At 41.6% G+C, this 16,497-nt stretch overlaps 1 protein-coding gene across 1 annotated transcript in view; it reads left to right on the forward strand.

Annotated features, from left to right (window-relative positions):
* Window positions 1-6,096: 6,096 nt before the first annotated feature.
* SORCS2 (sortilin-related VPS10 domain containing receptor 2) overlaps window positions 6,097-16,497 on the forward strand; it is a 555,781-nt gene continuing 545,380 nt past the window's right edge. Inside the window, exons 1-2 of the mRNA XM_014966703.1 lie at window positions 6,097-6,140; window positions 6,939-7,074. Of these exons, the coding sequence (XP_014822189.1) occupies window positions 6,097-6,140; window positions 6,939-7,074 (180 nt within the window). The remainder of the gene's footprint in view (window positions 6,141-6,938; window positions 7,075-16,497) is intronic.

Genomic DNA, 16,497 nt, shown 5'->3' on the forward strand with positions numbered 1-16,497 from the left:
ATGGTTTAACTCGGAATTTCGCCCTGCACTTCAAACGGAGGCAGGTGAGGGAAACACGCAGTGTCCATCTTGGATAAAGGGTGCACAGAGAATGCAGAAACATTTTTTTTGTCTATGTTCTCTGTAAAATGTTTGTTCAGCATTGCTATGAAACCCTAGTTGTCTTGCTAAAATCAAAAGGCTTCTGCCAAAGGCAAGGACAGGTTAAACTAAGTGAGCTGAAAAACAGCTGTTATACTCACTGGCAGTACTTTATTGTCTGTGTCTTGTTAGCTTTTTGTTGGATTTGGCTCAGTTCCTTGAGAAACAATCCCATCTCTTGAAGAAATAAACCTCATGTTACCACCTTAAAATAATATGAAAAGTACTTGATTCTTCTTGCTACATTCCTCCCATCTTCTTCTCTCTTTAAACTGTGTTGTTTGGCCATTTTTCTTTCGGCCCCTTTCTGTGCTGAACCTGATACCTGCAATATTTTTCATTGCCTTATCCCCTAAAAACTCAAGCGTATCACAGTGCTTGCCAGAAGCCGTTCAAGCAAAACATTACCAGTTTATGAAATATCTTTAATTAATATGCATATACTTAGGAGAAATAGGTGGTGTTAAAGACTGTTCAGCCAAACCAAGCATCGTGCTGTTGTTTTTATCCACAGGTCTCCCCTCCTTGGTTTGCTGGAATCTCTGTTGAATCATAACATGAAGCTGGGAGTCCTTCAGAGGGTGGGGGATTTGGGTAGTTTGCCAGGGGGCTGGGCCCCACCCTACCTTCTGGAGCCTGGGAAATAATAGACCGCTCTAGGGAAACAATGTGGATCCAATTTGAAGTCCGAGAAATGAGGACGTTCTGTGGCAGATCAGAAATTCACGGCTTTTAACCCACTTTCTCATGCCTGGCTCTTGCTGATGTCCTTGAGAGCACAGTGATCAAACATGACACACAACACACACCACCTCAGCTAAGCACATTGGCGTAAGGGCGGGCAGAGTTATGGCCTTAAATTTGAATTTTCCATGGTTTTGCGATAGACGGAGCATAACTCTGTGTCGGTGCTGATTCACCCATGCGTATTATGTGTGCTGAGAGGGAAGGCACCGGGCCTTCCCCTGTGCCCCGTGGGGCTCCAGCCTGCTGCAGAGCAGGGCAGGGCTTGCAGGCTGCCTTATATTTCAGCAGCCATCTCTTCTGCAGAGCTCCCAGGTCACAGATTTATTAGTTGTTAGTAATTGTCCTTCTGGATGTTGATAAAGTACATAGGGAAAAATATACTGAACAGTAACTGGGGTTTCTTTTCGGTGCTGGAGTTGGGTGCATCTCCTAATGCACACTAGGAGCGTAGACTGAGTAGAGGGTCCTGTGGAAGCTCATTGTTGGAGAAACTGATTGTAATTGTTTTTCAGAAGTGGATATATTCATTTCAGGACCCTGCTTATTAAGCTTCCCCATGGAAGGAGTGACAGCCTTCCATGCATGGTCCTTTTCATGCAGATTGAAAACCTCTCTCCACAGCTGCGTGTCTTTTTCTAACTCTCGGTTCTGTGTTAGAAGCTCACAGGTAACGGTGAGTTTGCATGCTGAGAAGGCTTTGGTTAGGCCGAGGCACCACAGAATCATAGACTATCTCAAGTTGGAAGAGATCCATAAGGATCATTATGTCCAACTCCCTGCTCCTAGCAGGACTGCCTAAAATTAAACCATATGACTAAGGAAGGTCAGCTGGTTTCACGTCCAGTCCTTAATCCTGACTGTCTTTGCAGCCTGAAATTAATCATAGGCCAACATTTTTTGAATGTCGATGTCTGAAGTTAGACATCCAAATTTGTAGTTAAGCATGTAAGTAGGACTGTGCTGATTTTTATAAACACTGAGTCCCACAGTGTCTTTACATGTTATATTGTGTGGGGGTTTGCAGCATTACTGAAAACTAAATGTGGATTTAGGTGCGTAAGGTAAGACAGCCAAGTTTGAGAATGTCAGCCTTGACATATGCAAACTTAATTTTTTTGCCCCTCTGTTAAGCTAGCGTGGTAAGGCTTACCTGGCTGAAAAGGATGCCATGAGGGCTGATGGACAGTGAGTTTGCTGATTATGACAGTGTTTTGATCAACCAGTAGCTGATATTTTCCGGTCTATGAATAAAGCCAGTTATTGTTACAATATAAGGAGGGAGATATCTTCAGACCCATTGCCCAAACATAGTGCAGTTGTGCAAATGTAGCAATCCAGTACATTTCTGAATATCAAGACTGTGCTGTTAAACACAGCCTGGTTTGATCCACCCTCCACCAAAACAGATGAACTGCAGTTTCTTAACGAGCAGTGAGATAGCTTCTTAGAGACATGTGCAATATCATACTGATGAGATAAGGGCTCCTTTGTGGTGCTCTGGATTCATAAGCATGCTGGCTCCATGGGCTGGGCAGAATATTTGCGCATGTTATTTAAAAAAAATTTCCACTGTTTTAGTAAAGTTTTGGGGCCACATTCCAATCTTATTCTCGTCACATATCTCTGGCATAGAGAACAGAGGAGCTCACAGCTACGTTGGGGGCTAACTTCCTTTTCATCACGTGGGGACCAAAACGTAGAGCTCTCCTTTTAAATTCCTCTGCTCCGGGTTTATAGTGGCAAGGACATATTCATCTTGCTTCGTAATATAAAGGGAGCGAATTCCATGGCATCCTTTAAAGGACTAGATTTGATGGAAATAAGTGCAAGTGCAGCTTTTGGCTTGTTACAGAGTTAAGCTCCAGAGCATGCGTGTTAAAAAAAAAGTTCCCAGTGAATGTCATATTGTTTGCAGGCAGAAGAGTCTTCAAGCCTAGTATCCGTCTCCCTTCCGTTTCGTGAGTGCTGTGACAACTCTGCCCCTTTTGGGGACAGACCAAAGTCTGCTGCAACTTTGTGTGGAACGTGTATCAAAGCCTACTTTTGTCTTGCTGAATTCAATGGGAATTTTGTCTTTAAATGTAGCGGCAGCCCTGCTGGATTCCTTCTGTTATAATTTATTCTTTAAGGAGTTTATGTCCAGAAATACTGACTGCCTCTTGCTTCCAGAGACTTAAACATGAGCTGACTGCTTATCACCCTTGAAAGGTGGGGTTCTTCCCTGCAGAAGATTCCAGTTTAAACAGACAGGCGTAATTGCTCAGAGACAATTTTTTCCCTTGGCTCCTGATGAAACTGTCTTAAGTCAGGCTTGGTTTGGTTTGGTGTGCTTTGATACAGAGGTGTGACACTGCTTTGCACGTAATTGGGTTAACACTGAAAGCGTTGTCTATTTTGATTAACATGGTGCAGTTTCTCTTTAGCAGGTAGAGAGCCAGTACAGACACAGAATCATTTTGACTGCCAGAAAAAAACATTCTTCAAGCAAATGTGTTTATCAGATACTTGATCAATCTTTCAAAATGCAGCTGTTGAACAGAACCAGCACAAGCAAATGTGTTTTCTGTGGTTTTAAATGTGTCAGAAAGGATCTTGACTTTTAAGAAATGCACTGACTGTGTTGTTTTTTCACTCCGAAGCCATGAAGCTGCTTTGCTCCAATTTGGATTCAAGCATCTTGTGCAGCACAGAGCTGTGTGCGGTACACAACTGCTGGAATTGTTTCTTTTTTTAACTAAGAGATTGGCAGCCACTTGGATGAGTCACGATCATGAGCCTAATTTTAGCTGGTATGTATGTATTGGGAGAATCTACCAGAGACGGTTGCGTCTCAAGGGTTGAGAGAGGTGAAGTGAATTTAGTTTTGGAGGTTCTTAGAAATCAGCTTTTGTGTCTGAATTCTGTTTCTTCTCTTGTGGTTTTGTACAGTAATATTATATGACGTTTCTGGTGGAATTCACCTAATTTCTTCACCTTCAAAGAGTTTATCAGGAGACAATCTAGAGTGACATCAGTGCTTTGATTGATGCTTCTTGGGTATTTGTTTGACTTGTGTTTGTGTTTTGAACATAATGGAGTCCAGAGTTTAAGCTGTCTGTGGCGTCCCACTTCATTTGTTAATTTATCCGTACGCAGCCTCTGCTGGTTTCCTTGAGCTGACATGAGAAAATAGCATCCAGGAAGGTGTGATAGGATGTAGATTGAGAAGGAGTTGAGGGCAGTCAGAGCCCTCCAGTTGTTCAGGCTGCATAACCTGGCTGCTGGCACTCGTGCCACTGTTTAGTGACTGCTACCGTTATTTTAAAGCAGTAAAGTTATTCTACTGAATACTGCATTTTGCTCTGTTGGTCCACCCGTGTCAAAGTCACACAAGCTCTGGCAGGAGCTGGTTCCTACTTCTGGCAGCCCATTAGGAACGCAATGCGAACAGTGGTGCCTGCCTTTAAATGCTGCGGGTGTGAGAAAGAAAAGTCGTGTGCTTTTTATGGCATCTTGCCGTCCCTTAATGCATTATTCCTGTTTCCTGTGAGGCAAAGGTGTCAGATTGGATTGTGCAAGGCTCTGGAGGCCAAGTTGTCATTTACTGCCCGTGTGCAGAAAGCAGCCATTCGTAGTACCCTCTTCTGCTTTGTGTTCTGCTAAGCTTCCGTGTGCACTTAGGTACTAAACTACCATATGTTGTTTAGAGAGGATGCAAAGGCAGTGTATCATTTTCCACTTAATCAGGATGCTCCTAATCGGGAAATTGCCCAGAGAACTAATTAAAGCCAATGTACTCAATAACTACTGTTTAAGAGACACAGTAATTCTGCTTAGCAGGAACATCCTCAGGTGATTTACAGGTACCTGGGCCCCGTCCCATTTTTAAACTGAACCTGGCCTGATTTCTCCTAGGAGAGTTCTTACTTCTGTCTGAGTTACGATGCAGGGAATGTCTGTACAAACAACTTCTCTCACTCTCTTGATCTGTGTTGAAGCTCTATCTTTTCTAGACCCAGTAGGCAGAGCGTCCTTCCTGTTGTTGCTTTGGCTGGGGAGCCAGCCCTGCTCCTGCTGTGGGCAGAGATGCTTCTTCCATTATGTCGAGGAGTCTCAGGCTGGTGGTGGTGGTGCTGATGGTGACGGTCCCACTTAAGCTTTCCTTATGCTGAGCATAAACACCTCCTGGTCGTGGACACGTGTTCCTGATTTGTGCAGCTTCTTGTGTTGTCCTGGCAAACTGTTTGTTCAGCTGTGCAGCAGCTAAATCTGGATACCGATCTGGCTGAAAAATAACCCAGAGAAAGGGGGAAAAAAGAAGAGAAGAGAGGTGTCTCCTCCAAATCTGTTTTCTAGCCTGGTTTGCTTTGTGGCTGCACAAACAGCTGTACAAGCACAAAGCAGGGAGTGGTGGGAATAAGTGGGTGAGGTCAGGGAGAAGGGAGGCTATTTAAGCCAGCGCTGCTGCCAAAACCTTACTTGCCAAATTACTTCTCAGCCCCTCTGTTTTCTTGAACATTTCCTCACATCTGCTTTGTCACAGTGAACTCTTATGGATGTTACCACTTCTGCATAATAACGTAACAGCTGTACTGGTTCAGACAAAGACTTCATCTAGCCCAATATCCTGTCTCCAACAGTGGCCATAATAAGCAGACCCAGGGGGTAAGAAGGGGACAGGCATGTTTCATACTTCTATGAATGTTCTGTCAGCCTCAAACAATGTTTAGCTCAGGGGATTTCTTGAACCTGATACAGTTCATTTACACAGTAACTCTCAATGGATCTCTTGAGTACTTGTCCAAGTCAAGTACTCCCCTAAAGGCCATGTAAAATCGTAGTGTTCATGACATCTTTTGGCAAGGAGTCCCACAGTTTTCCTACTTGGGATAATCTTGAAGTCCATAGGCAGCAGAGACCTATAGTACCAACAAGAAAGGGCCTGGGACCATGCTGGTCCAGAGAGTGACAGTTTTGGGAGCAGCCCAGGACTGTCACACCTCTGCTCAACAAGTTTGTCCTCCAGACCAGGGTAGCTCCAGCTGCTCCTCCTGTTGGGACTGACCTCTGGCTCACCATGGCTCTCAGGCCATGTCTGGGGATTGTTGACTGTGTTGGCATGAGCCGAATAAATGTGGGGTCCCTCAGTGGCTCCCAGCATGGGCGGGTGAGTTCCAGTGCTCAGGGATGTTCCCTGGCGCTTTTTAATTTCCAGAAGGAGGTGCAGCCATGATGCCTTCAGTGAAACCTGTGTGGACTAACATCATTGGGGTGTTAGATCCTAGATCAGCATTTTTAACCTTTGAGGGTTTAGGAAGATGATAATTTCCTCTAGGAGATGATAGTGCTTATTTAGTGTACTTAATTGAATAATTCCATTGAGTCAGGTTTAATGCCCAGTTCAGTGACGTATTCAGTTCATCTGTGACCTATTGTCATTATTTTTACTAGTATATCTTTTTACATAGTGTTGACTCACCTATGCATCAGATAAAAATACTGGAGAAAAGGCATCCTTGAAGAATTGGAAGTATCATGAAGTTGGTAACACTCGTTAGCTACTGCTCAGCGCAGATGAAATGTTTGGGTTGTCTCAGTCCAGTACGTGAAAGAAAGATCTGAAAGGACACTTGCCATTAGCCAGTGAAGGGTAATTAAGTTCTCAGCTGGTCTGCTCAGCTGAAATGGCCAGGAAGAAGCTCTCAGGTTGCACATTATGTGTTCTTCTCTAAGGTGTATGGATTGAGTTCATACCAGCCAGTGGAAAAGCTTGCAGCCTGCATCAGTTTTGTGGGCGAATGAAAGTTTTTTAGATCCAAATTGTGGTGGTTTAACCCCAGCCAGCAACTAGGACCACGCTCACTTACTCCCTGCCCCCTCCCTACCCCGTAGATAGGGAGAAAAGAAGGGAAAGGAAAAAAACTTGTGGGTTATATAAAGGCAGCCTAATAGAACAGTAACAGAACAGGAACATAATAAGAACAACAACAGCAATAATAATGGTAAAAGAATATACAAAATAATGTAATACAACATAAGCTGCTCTCACCACCCAGTCATTGGTTGCCCAGGCCATTCCAAGCAGCGATTGTGGATTCCAGCCTCCTGGTCAACCCCCCTGAGCATGATGTCTATGGTATTCGCCAGCTTGTTCTGTCTGTGCACCCTCTCCGTTTGTTTGGGAAGCTGAAAAAGTCCTTGATTAAGGTAAATGTCACATAGTGACAACTAAAGCAATGTTTTATCAACATTATTCTCATACTAAATCCAAACCACAGCAGCCACTAGAAAGAAAACTAACTCTATCCCAGATGAAAGCAGGACACTAATGCTTGTCTAATTCCATTGGGATTCATGCTAGATCATAAACTGGATAACTCATCATTTTCTGTGCACATCTGTGCTTTGTGATGGACTGAATTGCAGCACTGCCTGAGAAGGGTGAATCCACTGAGACAAGGCTACGTTGACAAACTAGGGCAAATTTTAAATGTTTGTTTAGTGATGTGTTTGATGGAGATGATAATTGTTGCTAGAGTGTACATGTCTGTTTACTGGGATGAGAAGGAAAACTCTTCATCTCTTTTCACCTGATGTTCATCATGTTTCTCATGATAATCCGTGCTTGGGCCTGCAAGGCAGTCCTGAGCGGTGCGGTTCTGCCTGAGCCACCCGAGTTGCTTTGTCAATAGGGAACACACAGAGAAAGAATAAAATCACCTGGTATTTATTTGCACATTAAAATCTTTTTATGAATAGGCTGTACCCTCCTTTCTTCTGTCCCCTTGGGATGTGATTCCCCCTTTGTAAGATATTTGCAATTTATGTAAATGATTGCGATTGCCAAACTAATCAAACCAAGGACAAAAGCAATCACAGCCGCTCATCTAGCATCCAGCTTCCTGACTCCAGCCCCCGCATTAGCTTCTACTTCATTAAAATATATATGACCCAATTCAAGAGCTAATTTGGACGAAACCATTAGACTTCTATCCTCATCACTGGTAGAAGTCTGAGGTTCATTTTCACACACGAGTGAGCAGTTGCAGCTTTAAGATGCATGAAGGTTATTGCTGTGTATGTGCATATGAAAGGGAGAGGGAAAGTGGTAGACAGTGGACATACTCATTATTTCTGTAACAACATCGTTTTGTAAGGTCTTATTTGTGCTCCACCTGTGGAACGCTAGGCAGGATATAAAAATATATGGGTGAGTTAAACACGTGAATGGAAAATTGAGCCTCTGAGAAGGGAGAGTGGCAGGATGCTCATGTTGCACTGTAACTGTTGGGTAGCTGATAGAAAAGTTGGTGGCAGTCTCAGTGGAGTCCCTGGTGGAAGATGTCTGGTCAGATCTCCAGAGTTCTTTGGACCAAGCCCAGAGAATCTCTACACATTCTGCAAAATTGTTTTGGTTTGGTTTTTTTTTCATATTAGATAGCTGTTTTAAATGCCTTAACTTCAAAAGAAGCCCTTATCAGGCAGATTTTGCAAAAATACTCAGAAGATCCACAGGTTCAGAATCTCAAGATAGTTTTTAATCTGGCAAATCCGTGTAATTTCTCCCAGTAATTTCCCGGTGGTGGGAAGGCTGCCATGACTGGATTGTGTCAGTAATATCTCGCGGCATGTGTGGCTGGCAGGGGTTTCTTCCCTGGAGCCACTATCTGGGGTATCAAGTTCCTTTCCGGCCTGATGGATGAGTCACTAGAATCTCTGTTTTGTTTGTGCATTTGATCAGAGATCATCAGGCAGCCGTCACCGTGATTGACTAACTCCGCGCCAAGTGTCAGGCAAACGTAGCTGAACTGAAGTAACGCGAGTGACAGCTAAAGAATAAGCAACAATCTGTCTTTTCAAATGAGTTGTTGTGTTGGCAATTTGACAAATTGTACGGTGTAACCGAAAGTTCTAGTTAATGTGTTACATTACTTTATTTCAAAATATTCTGTTATGAATTGCTTACGTTTAAATTCTGCTGGGTAGAATGCTTAATGATATCAGTACAAATACAATAAAATTGACACAAAAATGCTGAGACAGTGCAAGACTTCTGAGATTTATTCCTAAATATACTTGCAAATTCCTGTTTCAGCATTTTAAAAAATAATTTGACATTTTTGTTTTCTACAAAATGGAATGTAATAGGAGAGTTCTCAAAGAAGGAGAAAGGGTGGGATTGAAAACAATTTGTTTGCCCTCAGAAAACCTCCTGCAAACTTTTGCTCAGCAGATTTATTTGGGTGCCATACCAACCGTTTGATCTAGTTCGTCTGCCTTGCACGCGTAATGCAAGTTTTTCCTATCCTAAGAAAACCTCACTTCTTTTTTCTTTGAGTTTGATCAAAATTATTCTGGTTCCATGATATAAGGGTGACATTTTAATGGGACATGTAAATAAGGAGTATCTCCATGAACTCCAGTTTTATTCCAAAAATATACGCCAGGAATGTTGGAAGAATTTTCTTCCAAACTTTTGTTTTTCCTGGCTGGTTAATGCCTTGGGAGAGCTCACAGCTCTTGTGATCATCAGTATTTCCCTATGGTTTTTGAAATTACTCCCATTCTATAAGAAAATGTGAATCATGGGTAATTGAGCAGTGGCTGTATTAATTTATTATGACCATATTTCAAGGTCTTATAATTTGTTTTTCACAGTCTGACCAGTCAGTGTCTTGTACATGGCTAGGTAATGTATAGCTTGTAAAAAGTTTTACTGGAAAAATTAAAGTGTGATTTTAAACAACTGCAGTTTTACTGGTGTATGTCCCTGTGGGGGTATCCTTATTCTGCAATGATCTTTCCCCCCGCCTTTTTCCCTAGACTGACAAATCAAATTTGTTACTAATTTGAAACATTATCCTCTGATTCCAGAATAAGCATCCCCACATGATGAGCTATTTGCAAGCAATCAAGTGGCCATATTTTAAAAAGTTGCTGTGAAGGTGCTTCAGATGTCCTTGTTTTATTCTGGGTTGCAGAGGCCTAGGAATGGCTTGTCAGCTACCATGCTCCACTGAGAGTGCTAAGTCAATCACATGTGATCATTAAAAATGTCCACTGTCCACTAAATTGCTAATATTCTGTCTTGAGCTAAGATTGTTGAGATGTTTCCTTACAGTATTGAGGTGCTTTAGGTTTCCTGTGATGCTTGTTAGTCTGATACAGTGTGAAGACACGCTGTTTCTGTTGGCAGGTACAGCTTGCAGATTAAGCACCAGTTGTACAGCAGTAAGTCTCCTGTTTGTCTTTGTCCCTGCTACCTGATTGTGCTGTGGTGAAGATTTGTCCAGGAGTCTCCGTGCAAACAAGAGCAGACAGCAGGAACAGATTTTCATAACTATAACTTCTTTTAGGAGACCTTGCCAACTGCAAAGTTATTTTTTTTTGCACATGACATTCCTCAAATTTTCATCTAATCCCTGGTGATGATAACTGCATGTCCTTGGGAAGAAGCGTAGACTGCCGTTATCATCATTATGTTGAGGCTTGGGGCTCACACAGAAGACAGGGGGAAGCTGCTTGCTAGTTGTTCTGCTGAAAGCAAGGCAACATCTCAGTGTCACCCTGGTGGGGCTGGTGCTCTTCCTGCTGACGTGAAAGCTCTCCCTCACGTTTTGCTCTGATTTAAGCACCATTGGCATCAAGATGTGGCTGATATGACCAAGTTTATTCCTCAAAATGGGTTGATATCGGAGTTCACATAGGGGCTAGGTGGTTATGGCCTGACATAGATGAGGAGGAGCAGAGACCATTTAAATAGAAGATTACCAGCAAGTTATTGCAGAGAATATAACCCCTGCTTGCCCTGAAGGTATTTATCTGTTCTCCAATAGCTGAATTTACAATGACATCTTAGTGCCTGTGGCAACTAGCGCCATAAGAACTTTTTCTTTCAGATAACAGGCTTTGGTTCTAAATCTTTAAAAGGCTGTGGTACCTGGCGTATGGTACTGGAGGCGATGAGGTTGTGCTAAGTTCAGCAGACCCCGCCGTAGCTGCAACGAGGCCGGTCGGTGCCTGCGTGGCCAGTGGCCCCCCAGTGCATCGCCTGACTTGGGGCTACCTGCTCTGCAGCTGGGGAAGCAATTTTGGAGAGGAGAGCCAAGGGAAGGGAGGGGCTCTAAGGCTCTTCCCTCTCCCCTGTGCTCCTGTCAGCCCATGTCTGTGCGGGGTTCTCCACCGATGAGAAACTGGGTTTTTTTCTGGAGGACATATACCTGCTGGCATCACTCCAGAAAGTGTTAGACATGACAGTGCTTTTGAGATCTGTCATGGACAGCTGTGGGTGGAATCTCCTGGCAAGAGTTTAACAAAGAAAAAAAAGACAATTGCGCTAACCTCACTTTTCCTCTCCTATCTAAAAAAACTTGGATTTTGGCATTTTCTCTTCTATTTTCAGAAGGATGAACACTAATCCAGAGTTGATGATGATAACGGTCGATGGCTTTACTTTTGTTATGTAGTGAGTGTTATATTATACTTTTGTTCTGTGATTTATGGTTAAAAATAAAATTGCCAACAGTTCTGAGAATGCAGGGGAGGCTTGGCTAACACACACATTGAAATGAAAAAATAAATAGATGAAAAAAATTACATTCTTTATTAGTGAATATTTCTTTCAGGCTAATTTTTCTAAGGCAGATAATAAAATTATGTTATCTAAATTCAAACAACTATATTTAAAATATTTTATTACTTTGTTAGCTACTCCCTTTTTTACTGTATGTCCCTAGACTTTCGAAACACAGAGGTCATAATCTTAAAGAAATCCACCATTGCCTTAGTTTGCAAATTAGCTCCTTGAAATATCAGCTGTATTTATTTTTGCATTTAATAAATTAATTTATTAGGGAAGCAAGAAATTGATTATTCAATTACTGTGGATCAGGCACCAAACATCCTAGTGTGTTAGATGAAGCATGAAGCTGATCAATAAAAATCGATTTCATCAGCATTTCTTAGCAGTGAAGTAGCTGCTTGGGAAGAAGCACACACATGCAAACCCCTCTTTCCTCTAAATGTTTTCAGATGATGTGACTGAAACACAAATGTCCTGTGCAGTAGATCTGTGTATATAATCAGGGAATTTATGTATGAAATGCAGTTTGCATCATTCCTGGAAAAAAGTTATATACATGTTTGTTAGGAGTATATATGTCTGATTGAGATATATGAACCCCATGAGGAAGAAGCACGTTATAAACTCTACGTGCAGAAAAAATGTGTGTATCTTAACATTAAAGCTTTGCTGAACGCTGGCAACAGTCCAGAATCAAAACTGTCATGCTTTGTATGTGTCTGCCCATTTCCTTCTTCTTAAAGATCTTTTAAATCTTTGCTTGAGAGCAGGCTCTTCCAGGTAGTTTATAAAGGGTGCTGCCAAACTCTTCTCATAGGGGTCGTATTAGAGGCCATGCAAAATTCGTCTCTTCACTGGGAATTTATGTGCAGAGTGTTTGCTGAACACTTTGCCTACTTTTTTGGGGGGGTGAGGGAGGAGTCTCAATAATGTTCCTGTTGCAGTGGATGGAATGGATCATGTCTTACTATGTACTGCATAAGAGTGACAACATGTATCTATTTTGGGAGGTGGGCAATAGAGTATAATGACCCTGTCACATTAACATCAAATTTCTTAATGTTCCTTCATTTGCATTCTAAATATGCAAGCGTCAGGCCATTGTTTGCTGTTGCTAACTGTCTACAAATTAACAATTGTGCTGGGCAGTACTGTAATTATTGTGCTTTTGTTTGCATATTTGTTTAATAATCTTCAATTTGGATTGTCCAGGCCAAGTTCTGCACTCTTGTGGATAAATCTTAGACCTTTGATTTTTGACAAATAGTGAATGTTATTTGTGTAGTGTACTGAGATTAAGGAGATGACAGTGCTGTTATTGTAGTGGCTTCAGTGGAGTTCCTTTCCATTTACACCTAACTAACTAAGACCAGAGTAAGGTTATTGGTGTTTGGAGCCCTATTTTTTCTTTTTTCTTTACTAGAATCCATCTAATGATATTCAGCTGCTTGAAAAATTTCAAGGGAGCAGAAGTAAGTATTGCTTGGTGGTTTGGGAGTCTTTCCTATCTTTGAACAGTTTTATTTTGAAAATAAAATTGTGAGAGGTAATTTTAATGCATTTGGCAAAACTCTGCTTATGATCTATGGTTTGTGTTACTGGTATGCTTTCTTCCAGCCTGAGATCTCCCAGCTAGTCCTGGGAGACGTTATACCTGTAGAGGAATCTTTATCCCTCTGTCTATGAACCTGTAAAATCTACTGCCACCACAAACCTACATGGATGAAGGAAGGAAAGCACGTTAAACTCAAGGCAGATTTATGTCCCTCTTCAGCCAAACACTTTGCATTTGAGTACAGACATGGCTTCAAGCCATTTTAGTCAACAAGTCACTTCAGCGCATGACTAAGTCCCACTGCGTTACCATAAGAGGTTGACCGTGGGTGCACATACTTTGCTTGCTTGGAGTCTATTCCACATGGAAGTGCAAGAGTCTCTGATAGTGTCGTGTGTGTGACGTTTGTGCCATGGTAGCTAGGTGTAAAGCCACGGACTAGGGGTGAATCATCAACATCACCACAGCAACAATTTCTTTATACTCAAAATTCCTTTGTCTCTTGTAAGACAGAATCTCTCATTACACAACCTTGGTAGAGCGGTAAGGAGGTTTTTATTGGAACAAACTGAGCAGAGAGGCTTGTACTTGTTGAAGTTCAACCAGCAGTCATGCTTTGCTTTGCACAGGACATCTCAATTTGGACTTCAAGTCTCCTGTAGTTGCTTCCCAGGTGCTGCCCTGGTGCTCGTGCACCTGTAGAAAGTGGTGGCCATCCCTGCACTGATGGAGTTTGGATGAGAGGGGCACCAAGTACCCTGCTGTTCCCTGGCACCCGCCTGCAATCCAGAACGGACTTTGTTAAACCCACAAACATTTGTATATCAGCAGCAGCTACATCTAACTGCTCCATGTAGGGCCATCCATGAAATTAAATTATTTGATATACCAGATTCTCAACTGGTGAGATTCAGTACCCAAAATAATTACAACGATGTAAACCAGCCAAGGGGAGGACCCATCTTCCTGTGTGTGTTTTCCATTCTGAGAGTTTGCTCGCTGAAGCAGACATCTGAAGTCGTCTTTTTTTTAAAAAAAAAAAGCAACATAAATTGATTATTTTGAGAAAATGCAAATGTTCAGGATGAACCATTTTTTTACCTGTTTCGGTTTTTGAGTAGTTGTGCTGTAAACTGAGGCTATAAACTGAGGTTTATAGCCACAAACTGAGGCATCCCTTCTAGTGTCCAGCAGGGTGATGAACTTTCAAAGATAAATTTTGTGTTGTCCTGTTCTCCTCACTCACATGGGTACAAAAGTTTCTGTGAGGACTCTAAAAGGCAAAGACACTTTTTGATTCTTTGCGTGGTGATCTGTAGTCAGTCTAAGATTCCTTATGGGATGCAGTTTGTCAAACACCTGTCAGTCATGTAATATTCTCTGCTTTGTTGAATTCTCAAAAAAGCCATAGGATTCTGTTTCCAACTTGGTGCTTTAAAATGATTTAATGACCATGATGAGTCAAATGTTTTATGAGACTTTTTGGCTTGTGTATGCTTTTCTTGATATGGATGAAGGCACTTGAAGCTGAACTCAGAGCAAGGTTCAGAAAAGGGGTTATGATCAGATGACCATCAAGGGAGTCCTTTTTTCCCCCCCTACTATTAATTTTCACAATAGAGCTCTTGATGGCGGCAGAGAAGAGATTCATGGCTGCTTGCAAGCAGGAAGGCCTCACAGGCGTAGCAAGGTTGGGTGCCCCTATGAAGACTTGGCCAATATTCTTTCATTGGTTGTGATAATTATGGTTTGAAGTTTTTTCAATTTCTGAAACACAGCAGCAGGAAAAGAATATTAAAAACTAAACTGAGAAGATGCTGCAATGACTATTCCTCAGTTGCTGGCTCTTGCAGCTGTATGCTTTCTGTTGTCCTCTACCTCAACAAATTTATTTGGAGGTAGCAGAGATACTTCTAAATCTTTAAAAAATCCCACCAAAACTGAAGGAATTTGCGGTTGAACGGGGGAGACAAATGTCTGGCCAGCTCATCTTTGTCTTTACTTAATGACACTCTGCCCTGGTGGTTATACCATGGATCTGACTAGGCTAATTTCCCAACATTTATACCCATCTATAATCGGAAGTTAATGTGGTAGAGTGATTCTAGTTCTGTTTCTGTGCTCTTAATTAAATTGTTTGAGATAGTCTGTGTTTAATAGAGGCAGTGCTATCCAGAAGTTGTAACCTTCTGTCTGCCTTGGAGGAAATAGGTGCTATTCCATGGGTGTCCCCATCTACAATAAGAAGCTTCCTTCCCGGACAATTATAATTCAGTTTAATGGTTTATGTTTACATCAGTCTCTGTTAAATTTAAACCAAGATTTCATGCCAGAAGAGTGCCAGCTAGTGCTGAGAAGCCTTTCCAAATGCTCTGCCCAGCTCTTTCAAACATATACTGTTCTTAATATGATACAGTCTTTGGGGTTTACTGACTTAACAGGCTTCAGCTGGTTTTGGCCTGGCTGTACTTGTACAGTGTAGGTGTTAAGCGTATGTCAACTCTGCATTTGAGTTCTGGGAATGAGATTTTATTCAACCTGCAAGTTCTTAGGGTTTGCTTACTGACTATATTTGTAATTGGTATTTTGGATTTTTTAAGTGCTGGATGTGGTTGCCCTCCATGATTAAATATTTGTAAAATTTCTTATCTATCATAGCTATTTTTTAACCAGTAAAAAAAGAAACACTTTCATTCATGAGAACACTCTCTTCTGTGTTAACGGATGTGAAATAAAGGGTGGAAAGAGCTTTATGGTACAAATCTGTTAATATAAAAATGCGCAGGAGAATCAGAGAACATGTGAGAGGGTATTTTCCCCAGGTAATACAGCCTGAGACTAGTATAGCTTGTGACTGCAAAGCAGATGATGTGTTAACTGTACAGCTCAAGAGAAACACTTCCATTGTAGCTTTTGATCATTTGAACCAGTCAAGACCCTTATGACTGTTCAGTAGTGAAGAAATAGATGACTTTTTTGTCTTGAATCAGCCATTACATTTGTAGTTCAGCAATATTTAAATACTGCATAAACTCTCAGAGCTTTCATTCCACGTTTGATGTACACATTATAGGAACTTTTTGAAGCAGAGCAGTCCTTTCCAGTCACAATATGAGGGTTCACAATATAATAGTTCATGTTGAATTCCTGAAATGTACTTTCTAGGTATATTCCTGGAGATGAGGCAAATGTAATATAACATTATGGTTTTCTTTTCAGTCCACATGATTAATTTTTTCTCATGATATGGAGACAACCTAAGATTTATCAGTTTCAATTTATCAGGTCAATAATGGCCTTCTCTCCAGATATAATAAATTGAGCTCAACAGAAAGCAGCCTTTTAACATTTCTGTCTTCTAAATTGCTATTTATGAGGAGAATCAAGGAATTTAGAATGAATCAGTTGGGTTCACATTTTCCCAGGTCTTCAGAATGGAAGACACTAGAGTAAAATAAACTTCTGAATGCCTTCTGGGCCTAAACAGCAGAGG

This window comes from Calidris pugnax, unplaced genomic scaffold (assembly GCF_001431845.1).
Source record: "Calidris pugnax isolate Ruff unplaced genomic scaffold, ASM143184v1 scaffold14, whole genome shotgun sequence".
Lineage (NCBI taxonomy): Eukaryota > Metazoa > Chordata > Aves > Charadriiformes > Scolopacidae > Calidris > Calidris pugnax.